General features: G+C 44.5%; 1 protein-coding gene across 2 annotated transcripts in view; it reads right to left on the bottom strand.

Moving 5' to 3' along the window:
- Nucleotides 1-13,946, bottom strand: part of si:dkeyp-72e1.9 (syntaxin-binding protein 4) — a 66,680-nt gene that overhangs the window by 46,246 nt on the left and 6,488 nt on the right. For both annotated transcript variants that reach the window (XM_052049652.1, XM_052049653.1), the window contains exon 3: nucleotides 3,481-3,576. In XM_052049652.1, coding sequence (XP_051905612.1) covers nucleotides 3,481-3,576 — 96 coding nt within the window. The remainder of the gene's footprint in view (nucleotides 1-3,480; nucleotides 3,577-13,946) is intronic.

The raw sequence follows: 13,946 nt of genomic DNA, 5'->3' as shown, positions 1-13,946 counted from the left end.
TGTAGCCCTGGCCACCAGGCGCTTGCCAACGAGCCGCACCTCCAGGCCTGGCTCCAGAGGGGGGCCCCGGTGACCCGCGTCCGGGCAAGGGAAACTTAGATCAATTTATTGTAATCATCATCAGGGGTCTTTGAGCCGTGCTTTGTCTGGCCCCTCACCTAGAACCTGTTTGCCATGGGTGACCCTGCCAGGGGCATAAAGCCCCAGACAACTTAACTCCGAGGATCAGTGGGACACACAAACCCCTCCACCACGGTAAGGTGACTACTCACGGAGGCATTTAGAACAGTTTAAAAAAAAAAAATTAATTATGATGAGTAACATGCCAGATGTAGTTGCAGTATGTAGTATGCAAATATCATATACCAACAAAAGCACCTTTGTTGGTATATGATATTTCTATATGGCAAATTCGACGTTTCACCTGTAATAAAATATGTGAATAGTAACCTAAGAGTTACCATGAAATTTATTTGAATTAGAATTAGAGCTGTCAGTTTAGCGCGTTTTTATTGGCATTAATTTAAATGAATTTTAACGGGATTAAAATTTTTCTCGCGAGATTAACGCAGAACACACACACAGCTGGTTGTTACAGATTTGCTAAAACAGGCTGAAGAACAGTACTGTGTTTTCTGCGTAGCAGGTGGAGATCTGAGGTTTGGGTTTTGACATCATGACATCAAAATGCTGCTTCCCCATATATTTGCACACCGGGCATGATTAGCCAACCTGAGTCAGTAAATTGAAGAGTGATTCTTTGTTCATATGTCACAACACTTATCAGTGAAGTATTCTGGGTCATTTGGTGAGTTTTACACAAGTAGCATAATGTTAAAATTAGAGCTGTAAGTTTAGCGTGTTTTTATTGGCATTAATTTAAATTAATTTTAACAGGATTAATTTTTTTTCTCGCAAGATTAACGCAGCACACGTCATGTTGCTCTATAAATAAACCAGAAACAAAACAACAAGCGCGCTGCATCGGTCCACGCACGTTTGTTTTGCCAGCCACGGCAGCGTGGGACACCAAAAATGGATACTTAAAGAGTTTATGAATGGAAAGTTTACTTTTAAAAAGTTGCCAGATTGCTCCACTGACAAGACCAAAGTTACCTGTATGTTTTGCAGTTGTAAACTGAGCTATCATCATCGCATGACAAGTCTGAAATACCACTTAATGGCCAAGCACACAGCTGACGTGGGTACTCCGCCCCCTCGTCTCAGACAGACAGCTATGGATCATTTCAAAGCGAAGAAAATGGATGACACGACGAAGAACAAATATGCTGAAGCCATAGCTAAATGCATGCAAGCCTGTCAACATTGTCCACAGCTCGACTCAAGCTGAAATCATTCGCATTGCGTCTAGCGACTCCACTACGGAATGACAGCGAGAGCCCCCATTACAAGTTGTGTACAAAGATTTTACATTGTAAGGCTAAGGTACACCAGGTGGGAGAAGACACTGTTTCGGGAGAGAAATAAGAGACTAAGATGATGAGCCTCTGGTGAATAAAGAGCAGGCATTACATTGAGTTCGATGTATGCCACTGACGCGATTGTTACTTGTTTGGAACTATTTTGTGTGGAAGGTTACAGTGTTCCGTGTCCATATAAATAAAACGGGTGGAGCTTCTCTGTGTTCGTCTGACAGTGACGGTGCGCTGAGGCGGTGACATGACAACGAAAGTTCAGCGGTGCAATGGTTGCGACCTAGCGAAAATAAAACGTCTCCAGTGTCTTCATCGAACCAAGTGTAGTCATTCGAAATGATGTCTACACAAAACTATAGAGAGACTTCCGCGCAAGAAGGACCAAGAGAATCAACATAGCCTGACTGCTGTGTTCAAAGCAGAATTGAGAAAAACGAAGTATGCAACCATGGCTTGAATCCACTATAGGCTGAGTACTAATTGACCTTAGGTGTGCACTTTATAATGTTATATTGCTCTGTTTTGATTCCATAAAAAGAGCTGTTAAAGCAGCTGTTGTGTGAATATTGTTTTCACTGTTGTTGATGGACAGTAATATTGTGTGAGAGATTATGTGTGAATAACTGCTCCAAGTGAAAAATGATCATGTAAAATTGAAAATCGAAATTGTTATTTCAGTAAATATTTGCATTTTGCAGATAGAAAACTGATTCATGATTCCATGTTGATGAGAGCAGTGAAATGGGGGGGGGGGGGGGGGGGGTAAATAGGACAAAAAATATAAAAGGAATTTCAGAAACGATAAAAAATGCATGAGTAATCACCATTCATTTTTTGTGAATTTGAGTTCATTATGACAGTTGCATTTTTAATTAGATTAAATATTTTAATCGTTTGACAGCTCAAATTAGAAAGGAATAAGACATGTCAAAAATCTGAGAGGCACTTGGTGAGACAAGGAGATTTGAATAAATACCTTATTCTCCAAAAGGAGATCAAAATGGCTCTACACAGCGGACAATTTGCGTTTCTCCGGGAACTGCTCCATAATATGCACGTACTGTAGCAACGTCACGCGAGTGAACCACGCCTCAGCAGTCGATAGACCGCTGCCCTATGCTGCGCGCGCGTCAGCGCGAGCACGTATTCACGGCACCGACGCAACCCGCGTCACATATTAAAGAATCTTTGATAAGCTAACCTAGCGGACATGACACTCGAAGTCAGACGGACACGTTTTTCTGATAATGTGTGTGTTTTCCTTTTTGCCCAAATTTATATTTTTATTCGAGCGAGGGTAAGGTCTGGCTTGTTTCGGCAGGCGGCATCACGTCGCTCGACACGCTTCCTTATAAACACAGTTTGGCGGGCTTTTGTGGCCAAACTGAGTCGACGCAGCCTGGACTGTGTCGATGCAGTTTATGTGTTGGTCACGTGATCGTCACGAAGCAGTACACGCACCGACACGTGGATTGCTCTGTGAGCTCGACGGGTGTGTCGACGCATCTGTGTTGCTGGACCCATCACTACTACAACTTAAGAGCAAAACATTGAAATTCCGTCATCCTACACATGAATGGTCATGTTATAAAATCTAGCAATTTCTCCTAGATCAATGAGAATTCAAAAGTAAACAATAGATTTATCATAACCTCACTTTTTATTCATGTACTGTATAAAACTACCAATACTGCACTTTCAATTCAATTCCTAATTAAATACATATTTATTTTAACCCTGGAGAACCCACGGGGTCAAATTTGGCCCCTATAAATTCTGCTATTCAAATGCTATCCTTAAAACCCAAAGGGTCAAATTTGTCCCTTTTCCTAAATTAGGATTTAAACATTGAATATTTGAAAAAAAAAACTATATTTTGGCGCTCAGTGAACATACAGCAGTCATTTAATGTATAATTCATAATTTTCGAAAGAAGAAAAGGGTTCTTGGGTTCTCCAGGGTTAAACAGGAGTAGGCGTAATTAAAAATTAAGAAACCTCATGCACGACATGAACAGACATACACTCTCAAGTTGTATGCTTACCATCACTTGAAGCAAGGCCGCCAGGTAAAATCCTTTTAACATAAACTCCAAACTCCTCTCCAGTTAGTTCTTTCACTCCTCCAATCACTTTAATTCCTATTGGAAAAAGATGCAGATACATTGAAATGTGCCCCATTTATTATAAGCATGGTCCAACATCAAGCTTTTTTTAGCGGTGGCCGTTTGGGAACACCATTAGCCGAGTTGTGGTGCCACTTCAAAACTGGTACTGGTCCCATGCATCCATATGATTAGTTTCAATTATTATTTCATCTTTATCCCATAATATTTAAGACCTTAAGTAAATATGACTTAAGTGTAGCTAAGTTTTTGCATGTTAAAAAAGCAAGTATGTGTTGCAGGTTCACTGTCAAAAATTGGAGCAGCATCAAGATGCAGCCACACTTAGTTGATTTTCTAAATATGTGGCACTTCCTGATATCCTTCATAGTTTGTATTTGGTTACATGACGGGCATAGCTGAATACATTTTGAAAGGTTTTTATCTGCAAGCCGAGCACACACAATGATTCCACCATGGCTGATGTCGTGGGTCTTTTAAACTCCTAAGTCCAAATCTATGCCTTTTAGTTTTTGTCAACTCACAAGTCATAAAGTGGGCAAAGTGTGAGGATTTCCCAAAATTGAAAGTCTGCCAAAATGCAAAGTCTGGTTGGAAAGGACACCTCAATCTGATTTACACTGCTGCAAGAATTTTGAATTGGATGAAGGGGTTCAGAGAAATTGAGCTTTTTGTGTGGGGAAAAATGGCGATTTTGAGGAACTCCTTCGTGTTAATTTGCCTATTGAAAATCTGATCAGAAAAGCACTTTCTAATGAGAGTAAAACATTTTAACTTCATTATTTATCGCAACAAAAATTCAGTTAACATATTTCTTATGACAATGCTCATTTTTAGGCACAAACTGGCATCTTTCATTTGGAGCAGTGGTTCTTAACCTGGGTTCGATAGCACCCCAGGGGTTCTGTGACTGGGTCTCAGGGGTTCGATGGAGCCTCAGCCATAGAGGTTAAGACATACTCGACTCAACATGTCAATTAGTTATGAGACGCCTCTCTCGCCATCACTGGCTGCAGATGACCACGTTAGATTGCTTGTCCAATTAGTGCTGCGGGAAATTTAGTTCGCTCAGTCGTCAACGTGTGACTGTCGTGATCGTACGTTGTAATATTAAAAAAATGTGTACTTATGTCTAGAATTTGTTTGACTTCTCAGTTTTTTTTAACGTTTTGAATTGGCAAAAAGTCATATTTTGGTTTTTCACTCATTAAGGATTCAGTGAATGTGCATATGAATTGGTTGGGTTCAGTACCTCTAACAAGAACCACTGATTTGTAGGTATGTACTACATTTTTTGTAAAGTAAAATAATGATGCTAGGCAATTTACTTTTTGACATAATATAAAGAACTCACCCATAAATGCTAATTTTCCATCAACTTTGGCACTGTTGCTCCAAGTGAGCGCCTTAAAATTACTGTTATGTTTCAAACTGTATCACTTGCCCGAAATAAGAAATTGACCGAAGTAGCACAAATTAAATGTTACTTATGAGAAGAGCACTAAAATAGTCTGTGTAGATGCATCACTGATAGCTTGTTAAAATGAGATCACCTGGATTTGCCCAGTTTGGTGTTGATTTGAAATGCGATTGGCTAGCAAACAGTTCAGGGTGTACACCGCTTATTGCCCGAAGACAGCTGGGTACACCCTGAACTGGTTGCCAGCCAATCGCAGGGTGTTGAATTAACACCATAATATTTGCAGTGTACCAGTGACAGAAAACAGATTGCTTCTCTGAAACCCGTGAGAGTTTGTGCATCACTCAGAAGGAACCAGGACAGCGCGGAGCAAACTTGATTGACAGCTGAAGGTCGGCTTCAGCGAACACATCCACACAGTCCTGCAGGTGGAAGGCGGGCTCTATTTTTCACGATTTTGTGCTTTGAAGTGGATAATAATGACTGTTTCTCTGAGGTTGTCCGGAGTAGAGCACGGCGAGATGGAAAAAGAGCCACACAGTTGCACAACTTCCCCAGTATTTTTCAACACCTACACTTTTTCTGATGAGAGGCTTCAACGCCCATCCATATCCACACTTTCCTTGCTTTTATTGTACGAGTAATAGGTGATACATCCATCAAAGTAGTAACCCCCTTCGGCTCCTAATTACTTCTTTTGAGCAACGGCTTGGAAAGGTTACGTACGGTACAACACCCTCTACACATACACTTCAGCATGGCTTGCTTTGCCTCTTTCCAGAAAAAAAAAAAAAAAAATTCTATATTTTGTAAGCAACTCTTATGACTCACACAGCATTGTCTTGTCCTATTTTGTGACAAATATATATGACGTAAAAATGTGACACTCCGTACTGCCCAACCGTGCCACTATATTATCGATTCTATGCCTCCCGACCAAAATATAGTTAATGCTAATTGCCTTATGAATAATTATAACACAACACCCCCTCCGTGAGTCGTCACCTTACCGTGGTGGAGGGGTTTGTGTGTCCCAATGATCCTAGAAGCTAAGTTGTCTGGGGCTTTATGCCCCTGGCAGGGTCACCCATGGCAAACAGGTTCTAGGTGAGGGGCCAGACAAAGCACGGCTCAAAGACCCCAATGATGATTACGATAAATGGATCTCTGTTTCCCTTGCCCGGACGCGGGTCACCGGGGCCCCCCTCTGGAGCCAGGCATGGAGGTGGGGCTCGTTGGCAAGCGCCTGGTGGCCGGGCCTACACCCATGGGGCCCGGCCGGGCACAGCCCGAAGAGGCAACGTGGGTCCCCCTTCCTATGGGCTCACCACCCATGAGAGGGGCCAAAGGGGTCGGGTGCAATGTGAGCTGGGCGGCAGCCAAAGGCGGGGACCCTGGCGGTCCGATCCTCGGCTGCAGAAGCTAGCTCTTGGGACATGGAATGTCACCTCTCTGGCAGGGAAGGAGCCCGAGCTGGTGTGTGAGGCAGAGAATTTCCGACTGGATATAGTCGGACTTGCCTCCACACACAGCCTGGGTTCTGGTACCAGTTCTCTCGAGAGGGGTTGGACTCTCTTCCACTCTGGAGTTGCTCACGGTGAGAGGCGCAGAGCAGGTGTGGGCATACTCATTGCCCCCCGGCTCAGTGCCTGTACATTGGGGTTCACACCGGTAGACGAGAGGGTTGCCTCCCTCCGCCTTCGGGTGGGTGGACGGGTCCTGACTGTTGTTTGTGCATATGCACCAAACAGCAGCTCAGCATACCCACCCTTTTTGGAGTCCCTGGAGGGTGTGCTGGAGAGTACTCCTGCTGGGGACTCCCTTGTTCTGCTGGGGGACTTCAATGCTCACGTGGGCAATGACAGCGAGACCTGGAGGGGCGTGATTGGGAGGAACGGCCCCCCCGATCAGAACCCGAGTGGTGTTTTGTTATTGGACTTCTGTGCTCGTCACGGATTGTCCATAACGAACACCTTGTTCAAACATAAGAGTGTCCATATGTGCACTTGGCACCAGGTCACCCTAGGCCGCAGTTCGATGATCGACTTTGTTGTTGTATCATCGGATTTGCGGCCGCATGTTCTGGACACTCGGGTGAAGAGAGGGGCGGAGCTGTCAACTGATCACCACCTGGTGGTGAGTAGGCTCCGATGGTGGGGGAAGATGCCGGTCCGTCCTGGCAGAGCCAAACGTATTGTGAGGGTTTGTTGGGAGCGTCTGGCGGAATCCCCTGTCAGAAGGAGTTTCAACTCCCACCTCCGACAGAGCTTTTCCCATGTTCCGGGGGAGGCGGGGGACATTGAGCCCGAGTGGACCATGTTCCGTGCCTCTATTGTTGAGGCGGCCAATCTGAGTTGTGGCCGTAAGGTGGTTGGTGCCTGTCGTGGCGGCAACCCCCGTACTCGCTGGTGGATAACAGCAGTAAGGGATGCCGTCAAGCTGAAGAAGGAGTCCTATTGAGCCTTTATGGCCTGTGGGACCCCAGAGGCAGCTGACGGGTATCGTTTGGCCAAGCGGGCCGCGGCTTCGGTGGTCGCCGAGGCAAAAACCCGAGCGTGGGAAGAGTTCGGTGAGGCTTCTGGACGGCTTCGAGGAAATTCTGGTCCACCATCCGACGTCTCAGGAGGGGGAAGCAGTGCACCACTAACACTGTGTACAGTGGGGATGGGGCGCTGCTGACTTCGACTCGGGACGTTGTGAACCGGTGGGCAGAGTACTTCGAAGACCTCCTCAACTCCACCAACACGCCTTCCTTGGAGGAAGCAGAGCCTTGGGACTCTGAGGTGGGCTCTCCTATCTCTGTGGTTGAAGTCACCGATGTGGTTAAAAAGCTCCTCGGTGGCAGGGCCCCAGGGGTGGATGAGATCCGCCCGGAGTTCCTCAAGGCTCTGGATGTTGTGGGGCTGTCCTGGTTGACACGCCTCTGCAACATCGCGTGGACAACAGGGAGAGTGCCTCTGGATTGGCAGACCGGGGTGGTAGTCCCTCTTTTTAAAAAGGGGGACCGGAGGGTGTGTTCCAACTACAGAGGGATCACACTCCTCAGCCTCCCTGGTAAGGTCTATTCAGGGGTGCTGGAGAGGAGGGTCCGTCAGGAAGTCGAGCCTCAGATTGAGGAGGAGCAGTGTGGTTTTCGTCCCGGCCGTGGAACAGTGGACCAGCTCTACACCCTTAGCAGGGTCCTTGAGGGTATGTGGGAATTCGCCCAACCAGTCTACATGTGTTTTGTGGACTTGGAGAAGGCGTTTGACCGTGTCCCTCGGGGAGTTCTGTGGGGGGTGCTTCGTGGGTATGGGGTACCGAACCCCCTGATACGGGCTGTTCGGTCACTATACCACCGATGTCAGAGTTTGGTTCGCATTGCCGGCAATAAGTCGGAATCGTTTCCAGTGGAGGTAGGACTCCGCCAAGGCTGCCCTTTGTCGCCGATTCTGTTCATAACCTTTATGGACAGAATTTCTAGGCGCAGCCGAAGCGTTGAGGGGGTCCGTTTTGGGGGCCTCAGTATTGCATCCCTGTTTTTTGCAGATGATGTGGTGCTGTTGGCTCCTTCAAACGGGGCTCTCCAAGAAGAAAGAAGAAGAAGGAGCTGAGCCAAAAGGCGAAGCTCTCAATTTACCTGTCGATCTACGTCCCAACCCTCACCTATGGTCACGAGCTATGGGTCGTGACCGAAAGAACGAGATCCCGGATACAAGCGGCTGAAATGAGTTTTCTCTGCAGGGTGTCCGGGCTCTCCCTTAGAGATAAGGTGAGAAGCTCAGTCATCCGGGAGGGGCTCAGAGTCGAGCCGCTTCTCCTCCACATCGAGAGGAGCCAGATGAGGTGGCTTGGGCATCTGATTCGGATGCCTCCTGAGCTCCTCCCCGGTGAGGTGTTCCGGTCATGTCCCACCGGGAGGAGACCCTGAGGAAGACCCAGGACACGCTGGAGAGACTATGTCACCCAGCTTGCCTGGGAACGACTCTGGATCCCCCGGGGAGAGCTGGAAGAAGTAGCTAGGGAGAGGGAAGTCTGGGCTTCCCTGCTAAAGCTGTTGCCCCCGCGACCCGGCCCCGGATAAGCGGTAGATGATGGATGGATGGATGGATGGATGGATAACACAACACCAGATGGAGTTTTGAATATTGTCTCCTGGGTGGAAAAGGAAGGTCATTAGTTGACCACCATTTGAGTGACATAATGCTGACAGGAACTCTCAGGTCAATCTTTCTTTTGTGTTTATGAGACAAAAGTGCTCCTTTGATTTACTTTCAAATACGATTTAATATACAGTTAAAATGACTGCAATTTGAATGGATTGCAAATGCAATAACGAAAATCCATATCAATGATATAACAGTAAATAGCATGTTTTTACTGCTAGATGCCAAAAAGTAGTGTTTGAGTGCCTTAACCCTTTCATGACACCTGTAACCTGATAACATGCTAAGCTCTCCACTGTAGTAACCGCTGTCCCTGAAAGGGTTAAAGAAAAAAAAAACATTCACCACCAACCTCAGTTACTGTCAGGTTGGTCCAAATTGACACTCAGGAATAACCAAAAGAAGGAGACAGGAGACTCGATTCTGGTACCAGGAGGGAACGAGGAGAAGCGTTCGGTTTCAGTTCTCGGCACGTAAACCTAACGATCTCCCCCTTCACCTCCTCATTTATTGGGAAAGCTCCTACATAGGTGTGTCCAACCTAAAGGGTGGGGGCTGTTGAACACACACTGAACTTGTTTGACTATGTGTGTGTATGTGAGTGCAATTTACGTACATGTGTGCAAATGTCACATAAACATCACGTTGCAGCTGGTGTTGATGTCTCCATTCACTGTTCACCCTTGCTCACTGTTTAGTCTTAACAGTTATCTCTTCCCAACCACGTCCTCGGAAAGGTGGTTGCGACCCTAACCTTTCACACAGTACAGCAAGCAAAAGTGAGCATATAATGAAGAATATATAATGATTATAGATGTGAGTAAATAATAAAGGATATATCTTTATTGAAAGCATAAGCGTTCTTCATTGCAGGCAAAACCAACTAATGATTGCAAGCATAAGCGTTCTTCTTTGCAAGCAAAATCAAACTATCATGACAGGCAGAAGCATTCTTCTTTGCGAGCATAAATTGACGATCGAATAATACGCGAATGTATGATTACTAAAAAATAATAAATCCAACAGTTACCATATAATGCACAGAATATAGTCTCATAGAAGTTGGTTAAATACTCACACGAACCACCCGAACCAGGTCATGAGGATAATATAGAATTGTGGGTGTCAGGTGGCATCGGCAAGAAATCTGAGATACAATTGACTTTGGCACAGGTTTTCGAGCCTGTGTCTGAACAGGCTTAGGGGATTGACTAAATAAATGTTAGCATCAACAATGTAATCTAAGTTTTGCATGAGGCTCCCCCCCCAAAAAATTTGGGCTTGTAGGGCACGTGCGGGTGATAGCGAACGAGTGGTGGCACTGAAATTCGTCACAGTGAGTATACAATCTTTTGACTTCTACATGACCTCAGTCTGGAGGACCTAAGATCCACTCAAACAGATATAGATAGGACATTCATTTTAAATGAATGTTACTTTCATGAAATGGTTGAAATGTCATTGATCCACTACACTATTCTATCTTCCTTAATCATAATGATAGTCTGTGTTGCCAAGTTCAAAATATATGCAGATTTTTGGAATTCCATATGTGCAGCAGTCTTATACTACCGATGCTGAGACATCCAACGTGCCTCAAGCTGTCGTTGTTAATTCCATTAACAAGACTCCACCAACACACATACTAATACACCAAAGCCTTCCCTAGCCTTGAAACTGCCTTATTAATGCTTTACATCAAGGTTTGTTCATCTTAAGGCCACCATTAGTCTGTAAACACAGACCAAATTGAAACATTAATTGGGTCTGAAGGAAAGGGGTGCGTGTTAATTATCGCCAAAAATGGGGTAACAATATTCCTTATCGCAGTGCTCCAACCTTGCTCATCCTTCGGAGGAAAACTCTTCCCTGTTATTGCGTTCAGCCTCAAAGCATTCTCAACCCAACTAACATCAGATAGGAAGAATAACATCACCAACTTAATGCATAAGTAGCTGGAGCAAATGTAAACCATATGAATCATATTTTGTTTTTCAAATCATGTTTTCTGCTTTTGATGTTTCAAAGATATTATTGCTTCCCAAGGAATAAAAGTTATATTTTCTTAAAATCATAAAAAATGCATATTAGTGATGGGGATTGACATCAAAGCTACTCAGTGGACAGGACAGCCTCACAGCAAGAAAGTTTATATTATGACATAAATTAACAACTCCTGCAAACGTCAATGTTTATAACAGACGTGGAGATAGACACGCTGTACATTCTGTATACCTTTAGGAGCTTGTAAGGCTTTATGAGTTTTGAAATCCCCTGCACCGTTGTCCAAAGTGTACACACCACAGTTCAAATGCAAATGAGACCAAGACAATTCATTTCAAAACCCTTTTCCACCCTGAATGTAGCCTTCAACCTGTACCTTTCCAGTATATCACCCCCGCAAAAAAAAAAGACTATTGAACAGGGGTGTGCAGACTTTTTATATCCACGGTACATGTGCATGAGCTCACATGGCGGAACATGGACGAGTAGTTAGCACTTCTGCGTCACAGTTTTGAGGTTCAGCATTCAAATCTCAGCTCCTCCTTCCTGTGTAGAGTCCAACTACACAGTGCTGCATGTGCTTTTTTCAGGTTGCTCCTTTGGCTTTCTCACATGTTCAAAAAACATACATTACATATGATATTGATCTGCATGAGTCTCTTTGATCGAGACAACAAAAAGTCACAGTCGGCTTTAAACAGGCCGAACAAACATCGAACGAGTTGCCCGCTCATCCAAACTTCCACAGCAGAAGGCAGAAAGTGGAAGTTCCACCTCCTCTATTTCCTCCACCCTCCGCTCCCAGCCCCCATCACATTCATCCAATACAAAGCTAACTGCAGCCGTATTAGATTTGGGATTGACAGTCAGCAGCACCCGTGCCTACCAATACTCTGACTCCTTGGGCTCACTATTATTTCATCAATCTCGGACTAGATCAAGCATCAACACAAAATTTGCAGCTAAATTCTAGAACTGATAAAGTGACTTTTATTATTGTTTAAACGTCTTCAACAAGAATAGTCTTAAGTTTCAAGTTTGCAGATATGCCTGTTGTGTTTAGCTGTATGTTGTCTACTGAACAGTATTTTTATAACTGGCTGATCCATTTTCAGGCCAAACACGCTGTAATTGAGTCTGATCAGTTGGAATCAGCTTTAATTACATTTATTTACTGGCCAGCAATCATATAAAAAGGCTGGAGAATGGGTAAAAAAAAGATATATTTGTATGTATTTGAATCCAATGTGTCTGTCCCCGGTGGTTCACCGTGTGACACCCCCCGGTTCTGTTTTTGGTTTCCCTTCACTGGGCGTCTCCCCAATCATCGCACCTGTCCCGCCTACACACCTGCCAGTCTTCACCTCGTCAGCCACACTGACCCCTTGCAGCATAAAGGCCAATTTGTCAGCTATCTTCCCTGCCGTACTCGCTGCTGCCTAGCTTTCAAGCCTTGCTGTACACCTCGATTTAGTTTCTCTGACTGCATTTGGTACTTGCCTCCTAGATGTATCCATCTTCCTGACAATAAACCAGTTCTGAGTTCATCGTGAAGTCAAGTCAAGTCAACAGTATTTATAGAGCACTTTCGAACAGCCATCGCTGCATACAAAGTGCTGTACATGGAGCGATTTAACATACACAATAAACAGTAAGACGAATCGGTAATAAAGGCGGTGGAAAGCACCAAACAGTAAAATCAAGGACAAATCATGCTGAGTCGAACGCCAAAGAATACAAGTGAGTTTTGAGGAGGGCTTTAAAGATGGGCAGCGAGGAGGCTTTCCGAATGTTCAGTGGGAGGTCATTCCAGAGAGAGGGACCAGCAACAGAAAAGGCTCGATCCCCTCTCATCTCAAGCTAAGCCTAACAGTCTGTGTTTATATGTCATTCCAACCTCACATACAAACATACCAGTACATTGGTAAACAAATTGTGTGTGTGAATACTTTAATGAGAGTTAAGTTGCACCTAATGTAATCATAAAAAATTAGGAAGGACAGCAAAATGGAAACGTAATAAAAAGAAACAATACAAATGCATTATAAATATTAATGTAAATAATTAAAGGGAGGCAGACAGCTTTGCTTAACAGCTGGTGCTTGAGAAAGAGGTGTAAAAAATGCTTTCAATAAAAATGTCAACAAAATATTGTGAATTGCACACAACTATAGTATAATACTCAATTGTGGGTGGGCTGAAGCTGTACGCGTATGGTGCAAGAGAAGTGACATACAGATACAAACAACAGCGCTCAGCTTTCTGCATTCTTAACCCTGCTAAGTGGGTTAGGATTTACTACATGACCTACTTTGGCTCACAGGCAAATACCGTACACTGATACTGAGCAGGGATACCTCCTCTACAGAGAAAATCCCTTTGAAAAGTAGTACTTGCATTATTAGACGTGCTCAACGGTCAGTTTGCGTACATACAATCTGGTCGTAGAAGGTGACTGGAACTGATTTTTCATGACTTGTTCCAGTGAAGTTATTTGGTTAGAAGCATTTGTTTAAAAGACTGCTGGGTGATAACAATGTGTTCTGTGGTCACATTTACACATACAGAGTCGTGAAGGTTTGAAAATACCACAACTTGCTCAACCCTGACCCATCTTTTGGTGAGACAGCTGTGTGAATCACTGGGCAGCCCAATTTCCAATTGGTTTCCAGTTGGTTATTAAAGACATCCAATTAACAGAACACAATTGAGAACCATGTCATAGAGATCCTGATCCGTTTTATTGGATACTGGCATTTGGGCCGTCGGCGCCTTAACCTGAAATAAAACCACTTTATGTTTGGTTGCTTGTTTGG

Source organism: Hippocampus zosterae, chromosome 17, assembly GCF_025434085.1.
Source record: "Hippocampus zosterae strain Florida chromosome 17, ASM2543408v3, whole genome shotgun sequence".
Classification (NCBI taxonomy): Eukaryota; Metazoa; Chordata; class Actinopteri; order Syngnathiformes; family Syngnathidae; genus Hippocampus; species Hippocampus zosterae.
The sequence above is the reverse complement of the archived record's forward strand: the minus strand, read 5'-3'. Positions and strand labels throughout refer to the sequence as shown.